The sequence below is a fragment of the Polyodon spathula genome, chromosome 25 (assembly GCF_017654505.1).
Source record: "Polyodon spathula isolate WHYD16114869_AA chromosome 25, ASM1765450v1, whole genome shotgun sequence".
NCBI classification, from domain to species: domain Eukaryota; kingdom Metazoa; phylum Chordata; class Actinopteri; order Acipenseriformes; family Polyodontidae; genus Polyodon; species Polyodon spathula.
In genome coordinates, this window is record NC_054558.1 from 14862032 (window position 1) to 14875004 (window position 12973).

A 12973-nucleotide genomic window follows, 5' to 3' on the forward strand; every position below is an offset into this window, starting at 1 on the left:
ACTTAATTAGACCCTTAATTGAAAGGATAATTTGCTTAATTAAACCGTTTTACTTGTTTTCAGCTCTTGAACAGTTGCATATTTCAAGTTAACTGTAACATTTGATAAGTAACTTGAACTGCAACTGTTTAAGAGCTGAAAACAAGTAAGAATGTGTATTTGTGGGGTTTAAATGCTTTCATGCAGAATCCCAGTCAAAATGTTTCAACACTTCAAAGGATTTTTTTTTTTTTTTACAGTTTAAGGATCTTGTTTTTTTGCCTAGTGCAGACTGAAGTGTGCTCGGTGAGCAATCGTTGTGATTCCTTCAGATTACTCTTAAGTGCATTTTCTATCCAGATTCTATTTGAATGCTAACACTTAAATGCCATTTACATAATTTGTGAGAAACTATGTCTGTTGTACCTAATAAAACCTACAAAATGTTATAATTGAGTCCCAGTTATCCTGTGAAACCTGTACTATTAATCACCAGGAGAGTGGAGTGTAGCAAGCAGCTGCTTCCTCTGCCTCATGACTGATGTGCTGTACAGCCAGTGACATGCCAGGACTCTGAACACACTGCTGAGGTGAAGTGGCGGAACTAACAGAGTACCTGAAAGTAGGAGAGCTTTCACTAAACTGGTATATATACACGTCTGTCTCACAGCTGTGTGTTGGAAGCACAGAACAGGTGAGGTTTACACTATTATTATGGTGGCTTTGACTGCTTTAATATCTTACGTGCAGTAAAAGGGAGTTTCATGTGTCAGGAAGGGTTCTAATACCTGTTGCACACGCACTCAGTCTGCATTGTGGTTTGCAGGTTGAAAGGACATCGCCAGAAGTTGTATTACACCTTTTAAAAGCGTAACACATGAAATTCCTAATATCAGTAACAAAGGGAGCGAGTAAGAGGTGAAGAAACACACTACTATCACACACTGTTGTAGCAGGATATAGGAGTATCGTCAGGGGTAAGTCATTGATAAAGGCTTTTAAAATGCCCTATGTCTTGAAACGTTAACAAGTCCCTTTTCATTGTTTTCCATTCTTTTTTTGTAAGGAAGTTTACTTCATGTGTTACACATATTGGTCCCTCACCTGAGCCTCCCACGAACATGTTCAGTGGTGCTCAGGTCAAGTTTTAAAGTTGGCAGATTAGGACATTTAAAAAAAAAAAATCTTCTCTGTTGGTGTTAATTTCAAAACAGGACATCTGTTTTCCCCGTCAATAACCCTTACAAAAATACCCTTTAAAATTAATATAGCAATCCTTTTAAAATGATGATGTCATTGGCAATCCTTTTAAAATGATGATGTCATTGGCAATCCTTTTAAAATGATGATGACATTGGTAATGTTGGTGAAGGACTCTGTCACAGTAAAGCTGTGAATCTGGTATACTTTTTCAATCAGGGTAGGATCCCCCACTTTAATCTAGGAGTAATACACCAAAACAGCCTTTTGCACAATAAGAGAGCAATCAAGTATTCTTAAAGGTGGTGATGTGTGAAGGGGGAGGGGGCTGGGTGGGCTTAAGCCCCTGCCTTCCTGCCCTTGTGCCCCAAAAGTGTCCTTTTTCTCAGTCATAATATGCTTGAAAAGTGCCCTTTTTTCTCAATGAGTCCCTGCCTTTTTAATGTCCTCTACACGTTACTGCTTAAAGGCTATCTTCTATGAAAGAGAACAAATAATAAAGGTTTGTCATTATTTCTCAATGATACTGTGTAGATGAATCTTGTTTTCCTGTTACATGGAGGTGTGGACAGTAGTAATATTATGAGAAATGCCACCAGGATTAAAGAAGGGCAAAGGCATGTACATTTGAAAATAACATTTAAGAAACATGACACACAGCAAAGTTATACTACACATGCATAAGTATTCAGATATTACTTCTCCCTATGAAAATACTGCAAAACATGACATAAGAGTTAAGCAAAAAGATTTCCATAGATGTTGCATGGTTTTGGGGAAATCAGAATTCTGCACTGTGGGTTGACATGTCTGAAAAAACATACACATTTGTGTCAGAAAGGGAAAATTTTGACCCCCTTCCAAATCCTAATTATTAGTAAACGCTTCTAGCTTGGGTGGAAAGCATTTTGAAGCCATTTAAACTCAGAAGGTTCCAAACATAGATCTACATGCCATACTCACACACGTACATGCCTGTCTTCACATACCTATTGACCTTGACTTCACTGTAAAGAACACAGTACAGCAGTAAGCACGGTACTGCAATACATTATCATGCTCTTACATACAACAGACACAATATTAATGATACTCGTACTCCAGGCACCGACACTAGGTTGTGTTTTTTTTTTTTTATTTTTTTTTTTTTTTTTGGAGGAAGATACGATATTTAACCCCTGCAAAAAATCCTAATTGTGTTTGACACGCACTAAACAGCAGCAGTATGCCGCTGTTACTGTAACCCGGAACTGGAGCAACTTTAGCTAGGGATCGTCGTAAATTTCAATTCCATTACCTTTTTTTGATATTGCTTTGAATAAAAAAGGGCTATACTTACTCTACTTCAAATGAATATCTTAAGATTATATTATATATTATATATATATCTATATATATATATAATATTATAATGTTTGTTAACAAGTGTATTTGAAATCGTGTTTTAATCCGTTAAATAATAGCTTCAACTTTTGCCAATTTATCACGCTAGTAAATTGCGGACGGTCCCTGGCAATTGCGAAGTGTCCCTTAGAGTGTTAGAGAGTTTCTGTACTGATTCGCACAGGGTCACTTTTTCTCTGAACTAAACATGGACTCGAACCCGGAGCACAGCAAGGAGGTTGATATCTACCGCGATACGTGGGTCCGCTTTTTAGGTGAGTCGGATTTGAATGGTTTTGTTCGACGTGATGAAGTTTATTTCTTAAAAAAAAAAAAAAAAAAAAAGAAAAGAAAACCCAATCAAAACTTAAAGATATGTCGTACTTGACCGTGAATAACTATTGGAATATTTCAATATAAATCAATATAAAGCAGCCCGTATGAAAATATGCATACCTGTATTGATGATGTATCAAATGCGTATGCATATCAGAAACACCATTTAAAAGGGACTACCTATCAATATAAACCAGACTTATATAGAAAAGAAGCAATTCTGAAATACTATTGCCTTGTTTTCCCAATTACGCACGGAAGAATACACTGGAACTTAAGAGTTCATATGAATCGCCTTCAAGCTGTGGATCTTGCAGTTACCTCAGAGCACATTGAAGTAAAGAACCATGTGCATCTCTTTTAAAAACTTTGTTTTACTTGGTTCTGTAAACAAATAACTATTTGTATAAATTAAACTCCTCAACAGGGAATACATATGTTAAAATGAATCACAAAGATATTTCATTCCAGATCTAGGAGTGCCCTACAATGCCCGGTCAAAGTCCGAAATTAATCTCAAAGACCTTTCATTTTATGTTTTAAGAGCTTATTTGACCCGCCTACCTGAGTAGCGTCACTCACTCACCCACCCATCTCATTCTTAAACTCAGGGACGTCGCTAGGCCTATAATAAATAAATATATCAGTCAATATATTTTCTCTGTGATTTCTTTTATTTTCGTCAACCGTTTAATCGCATGTTAAAGCACTTACCGGGCGGGCACTAGGACCTGGGGGAGGCTGCTGCGCCGCCAGTGACTGTTAGGCCTGCTTGTAGCGAACATTTTGGTTAACGTTAGCTACTTCTGTGGCTTGAGACTGCTAGCTAACAGTAAACGGATAGGAAAAGGCTCCGACACTATGGATTCATGCAGATAGTCTACGATGTGAATTTGTGGTAATTTAGAACAGAGAGAGAGAGAGAGAGAGAGAGAGAGAGGGGAAGAGTATTCACTACTATAGACTTTGGTCATAACACTATGTAACACAATTTTTGTTCCTGGGTAGTAAGTGTTATTTCCTAATTGCTTATGCCTCAAAAGTATAGAAAATGGCTATTATTCCCCACAAACTTTGCTTTTGTGACCAGGACAGTGATATTTCAAAATATTACTATTTCCAATGGGAAAACGGGCAAATGTGTGTCTTTTCGTTCACATAAAGTAATACAAAAATGACTGCAGAATATTTAGAAGTGAGTAGTTTTTCGAGATTTACGATTATACTGTAAATACAGTATAATCGTAAATCTCGAAATAATCACTTCTAAATCTTTTGTAGTTGTTACACGGTGTAATCAAAGCTTTGTTAACCAATACGTTTTTATGTGAGGCTGCCTGTAGGTTACAGTGTAACAGACGTTGCGAGCTAGCTAACGGTAACGTTAACGGTGTCTTTTAAATTCGACATAAGTTATATGGCGATGATATCTAATTAACGTTGTATTTAATGTAGTTTTGCTATCTGTGCCAGGCTATAAATGAGACAGATGACGTAACATCATCAACATATCTTTTCATACTCAGTTGCTTTCATTCAGTAGGCCATTGCAAAACAATTATCAGTAGGTCATGTGTAGAAAAGGTGACATAGTGTTAATCACAATGTCATTGTATTATCCTCAATTTCTCAACTGTAGGCTAGCTAACGACTAACGTTAGATGGATATACGGAAATTCTTCAAGAGGCAGTGCCAGCAGCTCTGCCGAAGGCCAATCCGGTGAGAAATGAAGATTTTACCAGTTCAAACAAATTAAAACTTAAACTGATTAATCACCTGTTAAGCCTTGAGTTATTGTAAATATGAGTTTAATAACAATACATGTCAAAACACAGCAGATACGAGATGAAAAGACGTTTTGGGGGCTTTAAAAAAAATCCTGGGGGAGTATGCCCAGACCCCCCTAAAAGTGATGTCTCTGCTTAAACTACACATGAGGTCCGGTTTCAGAAAATAGGCATATATTTAAATATGTATTTAAAAATGTATTGTCTGTGTAACATATTTAATGAGATATATAAGACTAATTTATTTTAAACAAATTATTAAAATCTAGATATGTGTTACATACTTAACTTATACTCTGTCACTCCGGTGAGTACGCTGTCCAGCTCAGATTGCTTGTCATAAACACTGTCAAACAGTGTTAAAAACCTCTACATGAATGCAAGAAAACCTTTAGGATTGCCCCGAATACCTCTAGGAAAAAAAATTAGTATGAGGGCTCATGTCCTGTTTTTCTTGTTGGAAACACGAACGAGTAGTCTGGTGAAATGTGCAATATACACTGAATTTAGTAAGAGACCATTCATGCAAGTAGCATTGAAATCCAATGCCTGCTGTAACAGGTTTATGCAATTACCAGCAATTATAATACATTTAATTGTTTACCTGATAATTGCATACAATTGTGAAGTACATTTCTTTTGAAAATGTGTGTTCCTTATTCTGGTTAAATGCATAAAACTCTTAGGCAAACGGGATATGCATTTCAGAAGAATCTACTGCATGTGCATTGTCATAGGAAATGTGCTTCACAAGTTAACAGGTATATGCAGTTCATCATGTATGCAATTCAGGAATGCACTGTACTTGTATCATTCTTAAACCTTAAACCTCCAGTAATATTATTTTGGCACACCATGGCTACATTGTAAAAAACAATCTGTAAATGTAGTTTTTTTTTTTTTTAAATCATTTTCCAGAATATATATTCACTGACTGGCACAACACTTAAACACGGCTCTTACAACTAAATGTATTTCCTGTGCAGCAAGTATTAGGCCCCCACCCGTGCCTCTCACTCAAATTCAATGTAGCACAGACTCTATGTGGTGCTGGGGACCCTAATACCTGCTGCACATGAAGTGATCTTATACTGGGCAGTCATAGCAAATCGAACATCTGGAGAAATGCGATAGAAATCAGTGGCATCAACTGGTATGATGTCACAGCGCAAGGACTTGCATGTTATGAATGCATCTTAGGGAACAAAATGCTTTCAGACAGAAAAAAAAAACATTTAAAAAATCCTCTAAAATTAAAAATGTACCTTTAAAAAAAACCTCTGCCCATTTCTTACCTCCAGATTGCCCTGAGCAGAAACGTGAAACCTCTAAATCTGCAGGGAAAACTGGTCTGGCAACACTGCTGTCAAACGTGAATCCGCTAATCATTCATGTTCCACCCAGTAACTGCATCCATCTCCTGATTGGACAGTTCAATACAACTCCTCATTATTATTGGTTGTTACGTTAATAATACTGTCTTTTTATACACATGTATCAATGGGGTTTCGCATGTTAGTTTTTGTTCCGATGTTCCTTGTTCCAGAGTCTGCCTGTCACTCAGAACAGGGGGAGTGTACAGGGCAAAGCCCGAAATAGTTATTAATTCTTTATTTTCTAGCTTTTCCCAAAGGCTATACCAATTTTGTGCTTTGCGTTAACTTAGAGTGCTTAGTTTTATTTAAAACATACTTACACTGGGCCATCATATTTTAATAAATCAATATAGCCTTAACAATGCGAGGGACACACACACAATCTTGTTCTGCCACTGGATGTGCATGTTGTGCTTTTTTGCCTGCAGTAATGCTGGCAGTGCCCTTCAGGTGGGATTATGGTCACCCTCGAATGTTTTGCAATTTTGATATTTAAGTATTTAACATTCTGCAAAGATTCAACTGGTATGATTAATGTTTGCAGATTGCTGTTCCATAGCATTAATAAACACACCTGCCTTTGGTTTGGAAGGTAAATCCACCCTGAATCACAGCCTCCACAGGCTTAGTTTGGGGTGTGTTGATGCTTACTTGTTTACAATACTGAGAGGAATGCATGTGGTGAGTCTAGCAGAACCTGCAGCACTATTTTGCTAAGTTGAAAATGTGAACAACTAATAAAAAAAGCTATCCTGCAATTAGTCAGAGCCATAGGTGTGTTTTATTTATTTATTTATTTTTACCACTGTAGCATCCAACTATTCATTAGGAAAACGTGTGAGCATTTGAAATTCTAAGTCATTAAAAGCTATCATAACATAGTGTTAGCGATACAGTTTTTAAAAACATTTTCAGGTGTATATTTTACTGGGGAAAGTGGTAACAAACATGTTTGATTAAAAGAGTTTAGAGAATCATGCTGAATCGAAAACCTTTACCAACATACTATAGTTCCAGTTTTGTCCCAGGTTTTTTTTTATAATGTAATATGCAACTCTTTACACCCTCATGCAGTTTCTACAAAAGGGGACAATACTAAACAGGGCCTACATTTTGCATAACTTAGTCCCTTTTGCAGATATCAGTGTTATATACTTGTTATGAATGTGGCTGTGCTTGTATATGTAAAATGGTTTTCTTCAGATATACTAATGCAGAACAGCTGGGGTGGAACATTTTGTGCTTGATTTTTACCCCCAGAGAGAGGTTTCTGTAGTGTTGACAGCCAAGCCTGGTTTGCCAATGAAATTATCAAAAAGGCATTGCAAAGTGTATGCCAACAGTGGTTTGAACTGTTAGCCTTTTCTGATATGACATGACTATTTATTCTGGAACTAAATGATGCCCTTATGCCCCTGTGGGAAAATTCAGTATTTACTGAATTGAAAATAAATACTGAAAATGACAGAGAGGGGGAACAAGACAGAAGCCCCAGTGTGGAACTCATTTCAGTATAATGTTAGTGCTGTGTAAGATAGGAATGCATGCTGTGAGGGAGAGGATGAGGAAGCCCCAGTCTGTGGAACTCATCTCAGTATAAGATAGGAATGCATGCTGTGAGGGAGAGGGTGAGTGAGCCCGAGTCTCTGGAACTCATCTCAGTATAAGATAGGAATGCATGCTGTGAGGGAGAGGGTGAGTGAGCCAGAGTCTCTGGAACTCATCTCAGTATAAGATAGGAATGCATGCTGTGAGGGAGAGGGTGAGTGATCCCCAGTCTGTGGAACTCATCTCAGTATAAGATAGGAATGCATGCTGTGAGGGAGAGGGTGTCTGCTGGGGTGTCTGCCATCCCTGGGTTACACTTCTCTTATTACTCAGAGCCCAGCCCAGGATGCATTGATGATTTTCAGCGTTGGTGCTTGACTCATAAGTGACTTGTGATTGGCTTCTTATCCAACTTGATTAGTGCCTTCATTATCAGCAATTATTGAGTTCAAATCTGGAAATATATGTAGAAAGTTGCCTGTCTGTATGCCACATCTACATTAGTACATGAGCAAATAGGATTCCTGCCCACCGACCACACTACAGATCACATGCACACCCAGATTAATCAACACCTACATCACAGAAGAAAGGGAACATCTTTGCCTGCTTTGTTGACTTCAAAAAGGCATTTGATTCCATCTGGCATCCAGGGCTCTATCTTAAAATCCCCAGCCCCCCCACCCGCTCATGTGGGAGTTTCAAATTAGCCATAAAGACCCTGACAAAAAGGACGCAGAGCATACTCTTCTATAAAGAAAAAAATGATATTACTTAAAACCATTAGTAAAAGTATGGACAAAACTGTTTGATAGTGTTGTTCTTCCCATCCTGCCCTATAGGAGCGAAGTCTGGGGGCCCATTCTAAATTTCCAATTCAAAAAGTGGGGAAAGGTTCCAGTTGAAATCCTCCACCTGGAATTTTGTAAACCTCCTGTGTCTCAATGCAGGACTGTGCTAAGGTTTGCATGGGCGCTGACTCCTGTGTCTCTGTGCAGGCTATGCCAATGAAGTGGGGGAAGCATTCCGTGCCCTGGTGCCAGTCGGGATGGTCTGGGCTAGTTACGGGGTCGCCACGGTGTACGTGACAGCAGACGCCGTGGACAAGGGCAAGAAGGCAGCTGCGGTGAGTTCACTTTTTGTGTTTCAGTATGTGAGCTATTAATTCTGGCGCCCCCTGTCTCTTATAAGTGCACACTTTTGGTGAAAAGAGTTTTAATGTCTGACACCACTTTTTGTACCAGTCCATGTACAGAGACAAGGCTTCTAGCAAAATAAGATGTGCTGGGATGCTTGGGAATGAAGCTCTTCGAATGTTTGACAGTGACTTCAATCTTTGCAATATTATATTTGGTCACAGGTCAGGGAAAGATCATATTAACAGATTGCTGTCTCCCTCTGGTACAGGTAGCAGCAGTGGGAGAGGGCCTGTTTACACACAATGACTAAGCGATGAAGGGCCAGAGTAAACAGAGGTTTAAACACACACACTGTAGCCTTCACTGGGATTCCCTGAATTATTTCTATACTGTCCCTGTAGCTTTCACAACGCACTAAAAATACATTCACATTGGACTGCGGTATTTCTTATTTTGCACCCTCCCTCCAATGTTGTTACCCTTGCAATCTGATCCTCACTCCAGCCCGACCTGAATTAATCTTCAGTATAAAAATAGGCTTCTGCATTAATGAACTGCATACAGATGTGAATGCTGGCGATATGACATTTGTGATAATCATTCAGATTAGTAAGGAACAAGCTAACTGACCTGTATCACAGTTCCTTCAGCCTGACGCCACACAATGTCAAAGCATGCACCAGACAGCAAACACAAATCGGCTTGTCTTCAAACTAGTGGAATCCCCTCCCCACCCCACCATGGGGGGATCTGCAAAACAAAATTCTAACATATGTATAAAGATGTGTAAAAGATTACACCGTGTAACAATTTTTTTTTGTTGTTCCTGGGTAGTAAGTGTTATTTCCTAATTGCTTATGGCTCAAAAGTATAGAAAATGGCTATTATTCCCCATAAACTTTCCTTTTGTGACCAGGACAGTGATATTTCAAAATATCACTATTTCCAATGGGAAAACGGGCAAATGTGTGTCTTTTCGTTCACATAAAGTCAGAAAAAAACAACATATGAATCCAAATTAACATGTATTTATACTAAAGTAATACAAAAATGACTGCAAAAGATTTAGAAGTGAGTAGTTTTTCGAGATTTACGATTATACTGTATTTACAGTATAATCGTAAATCTTGAAAAACTACTCACTTCTAAATCTTTTGTAGTCATTTTTGGTAACTACCTTGCCTGGCATGCAAATTTGGCTGAATTGAAATTATGACCAGTAACAAATCTGAATCACACTCCAAAACTATTGATACATTTCAAGTTGAGCTCTTCTAATGGGGTAAAACTTCATTCCAACTTTTGGATAGGAATACATCTTTCAAGAAGCACATTGTCTACAGAAAACCTTGAACTTAGATCAGGGGTGACTTTCCAGAGAGACTAATTAAACCTCCCCCCTCTCTCCTGGCAGGAACATGGGGACGGGGCAGGGAAGACTGCTCGGGTGGCGGTGGCAGTGGTAGACACCTTTGTGTGGCAGGCCTTGGCCTCCGTGGCCATCCCGGGCTTCACCATCAACCGCGTGTGCGCCGCCTCTCTCTATATGCTGGGACGCACCACCCGCTGGCCCCTCCCCGTCCGCAAGTGGACCACCACCGCCATCGGCCTGACCACCATCCCCTTCATCATCAAACCAATTGACAGGTGAGCTCCCAACTGCCAGCGCTCCTGCTTTCTTACAGTCAAACTGCTGGGTTTGAATTTAACCCTCCGTTAGCGGCAATAAGCGAGCTTGCACAGAAGACAGAAAGGGGTGCAAATGCACCCCACATACATAAACGCAGTTACCTTAGAATTTAAAGCAAAAGAACGAGACAAAACTGGTTTATATTATTATTTAAACAGCTCTGTATTTAATAAACGTTCTTGTGAAGTGCTAAAAGAACTTGCATACATAAAAAATTAAAATAGGCTCTATCTCTTGAAATAAAATAAAAATAAAAAACTATGCCAATCCAAATAGTGCTGTTACCACTTTCAGTTCTGTATATGGAGCATGTTCACCCTCTCAGGCATCGATTCTACAGGTCAGCAGGGGCTAGCCTAGTATTTTTTTCCAACTCGCAGAACAAAATCATATTTTGTTTTCAATAATGTATTGTAGGAGGTAAGAAGCACGGTGCTGTAAACAATGCAATAATGAAATACATGGGGTGCTGGAAACGTATGTATTGTACACACAGACACTCATTCTATTCTGGAAATAAACAGGAGTGAGCTGTGCATGGAAACGCCTTTTTTGCAACTTCATGAAGACAGAACAAATTATGAAATCATGTTTTTCTGTAATGTATCATGTAATAGCCAGGCTACTGTAAAGAATGCAGTTATCAAGTACAGTGCTGGAAACTAATGTTTTATAGACACATAGGCGCACAGCTTCATGAAAATGACTGTTGCCTAAACAAATAAATATTTATGGATAAATCCATTTTAGAAGCGATACACCATTTCTGTAGCTCCCTCAGCTCTCCCACAACTATTTTGCCAGTGAGCAGGAGCCGTGATTGTGGTATGTGAACATTGTGTGTTTTTATTACCATGTGCACTTTGAAGAAGGGATACTCCCAGACAAGTGTGTCCTCAGTATCAAAAACAAGGGAAACGATCAAAGTTGAATCACATGTAAGGGTGCGGGTGCAGGTTTGCTGCTGACAAAGGGTTAAGAAAATAAGAAAACCTACAAATGAGAAGAAGCCATTTGCCCTGTTAATGCTTGCCTGGTTCCTAGAAGCTGGTTGATGCCAAATCTTTGTCAAGTCAGGTGACCCATTTTTCTCAAGCTGTTTGTTCAATTAATAGCTTGTTATGCCTGAATAGGTCTAAGGATCTTTCCCGGTGTCTTTTGGCTAGGGTTCAGGGACTGGAACTGGAGTAAAATGTTCAGACCTGTTTGTTTGAGTGTGGGATTGAATTGGTCTGTATTACAATAACACATTGTATTAGGATGCAAGTAGAATAACCCTCCTCTCTCTCTCCACCCCTCCAGGTCTGTAGACTTCCTTCTGGACTCCAGCCTCCGGAAGGTGTATGGCAGGGGCGGGAGTGGGAAGCATGATTCCTAGTGGGGAGTCTGAACTCAGGGGCCTCAGAAGCACAGCGCAGCTCCATGGGAACGGGGAGACCCAACACAGCTGCTGCTCTCTGACAGGGTGGCTTCAGGACTATGGGACATTGTAATCAGCTAACTGAAAACACAGGGAGTGTGGGTGTTTATATTTCATCAACTCAAGGCTCTTGTTAAACAAGGGATTTTATTTACTGTGTAACATATGTATTAGTTGGAAAACTAGCGCTGGCAACCAGACTACTCCCCCATGACTGTGATCCAGTGGATACATTACTTAGATTTGTACAAGTGGTTGTTTTTTTATGTATGTTTGCTTTACTACTGCAAATTAACAATGAGCCATAGGGGGTGTACCTAATGATCAAACTGTAGCAGACTCAAATACTGCTTTACTCCTTTAATTTCAGAAGTACAGGAAGGGGGAAGGCAGTCACTGCAACCTGAGTACGCCCCGTTACAAACGGTTATGAATTAGGGTGGTGGTTTTAAGTTCCACCTCTGTTAGATCATTAATATGTACCCCATAATGTATTAAAAGCCATCTTTCAGGGGATTAAACATGTGAAACTCAGTCTATGCACCTGCACTACTGTTGTATATATGCAGTGATGTATTGAAAAAAGGCATGTGCTGTTTACAGGTACTGCTGTACTGAATTTTATGCAGTGTTCCCAAGGTCATAGCACAAGACTCCCTAATTACCCCTGCTTTAGACGCCTGTGTGACACCAATAGGACCTGATGAGCCAAAGCTTGCAGGAAATGACTGTTAAGGTAGTTGGACACATTTGTAATAAAACACAATGCTACTAAGGAGTTAAGAGTTCAAATGGATTTTAAAGTCTTAGTTAGCATTTAAATAAACACTGGCACATACTTCCAAAGCATTGTTTTTTTTAAACAAGAAAATCATTTTACAAAGCTAGCATCAGTATTAGTGTTTTCCAGAAGTATGTGAACTACATTGAAACAACCACCAGCTCTCTTATACCTCATTACTGTTGTTCATATTGTACCTATTACATTTCTCGATTTTAAATGGTGCATTAGACCAGATGCTTTAGCCAGGCGCCCCACTGTGATGTCTATAATGGTAGTGCTGAGGATTGGTCAGGTTGTTCCTAATAAAATGCTCCCATTTTTTCCCCTCAA

At 39.2% G+C, this 12973-nt stretch overlaps 1 protein-coding gene across 1 annotated transcript; it reads left to right on the plus strand.

Moving 5' to 3' along the window:
- The first annotated feature begins 2700 nt into the window (after nt 1–2700).
- LOC121300143 (mitochondrial fission process protein 1-like) lies at nt 2701–12973 on the plus strand. The gene is made up of 4 exons (XM_041228580.1): nt 2701–2837; nt 8609–8736; nt 10164–10396; nt 11742–12973. The coding sequence occupies exons 1-4, from the start codon at nt 2771–2773 to the stop codon at nt 11815–11817; spliced, it is 504 nt and encodes a 167-aa protein (XP_041084514.1). The 5' UTR covers nt 2701–2770; the 3' UTR covers nt 11818–12973.

Excerpts from the sequence above, each read along its gene's own strand:
- LOC121300143 (XM_041228580.1), top strand. The coding sequence starts at position 2,771 with ATGGACTCGAACCCGGAGCACAGCAAGGAGGTTGATATCTACCGCGAT. Across the intron at positions 2,838-8,608 it reads TACGTGGGTCCGCTTTTTAG|GCTATGCCAATGAAGTGGGG; the intron begins GTGAGTCGGATT and ends GTCTCTGTGCAG. Across the intron at positions 8,737-10,163 it reads AGGGCAAGAAGGCAGCTGCG|GAACATGGGGACGGGGCAGG; the intron begins GTGAGTTCACTT and ends CTCTCCTGGCAG.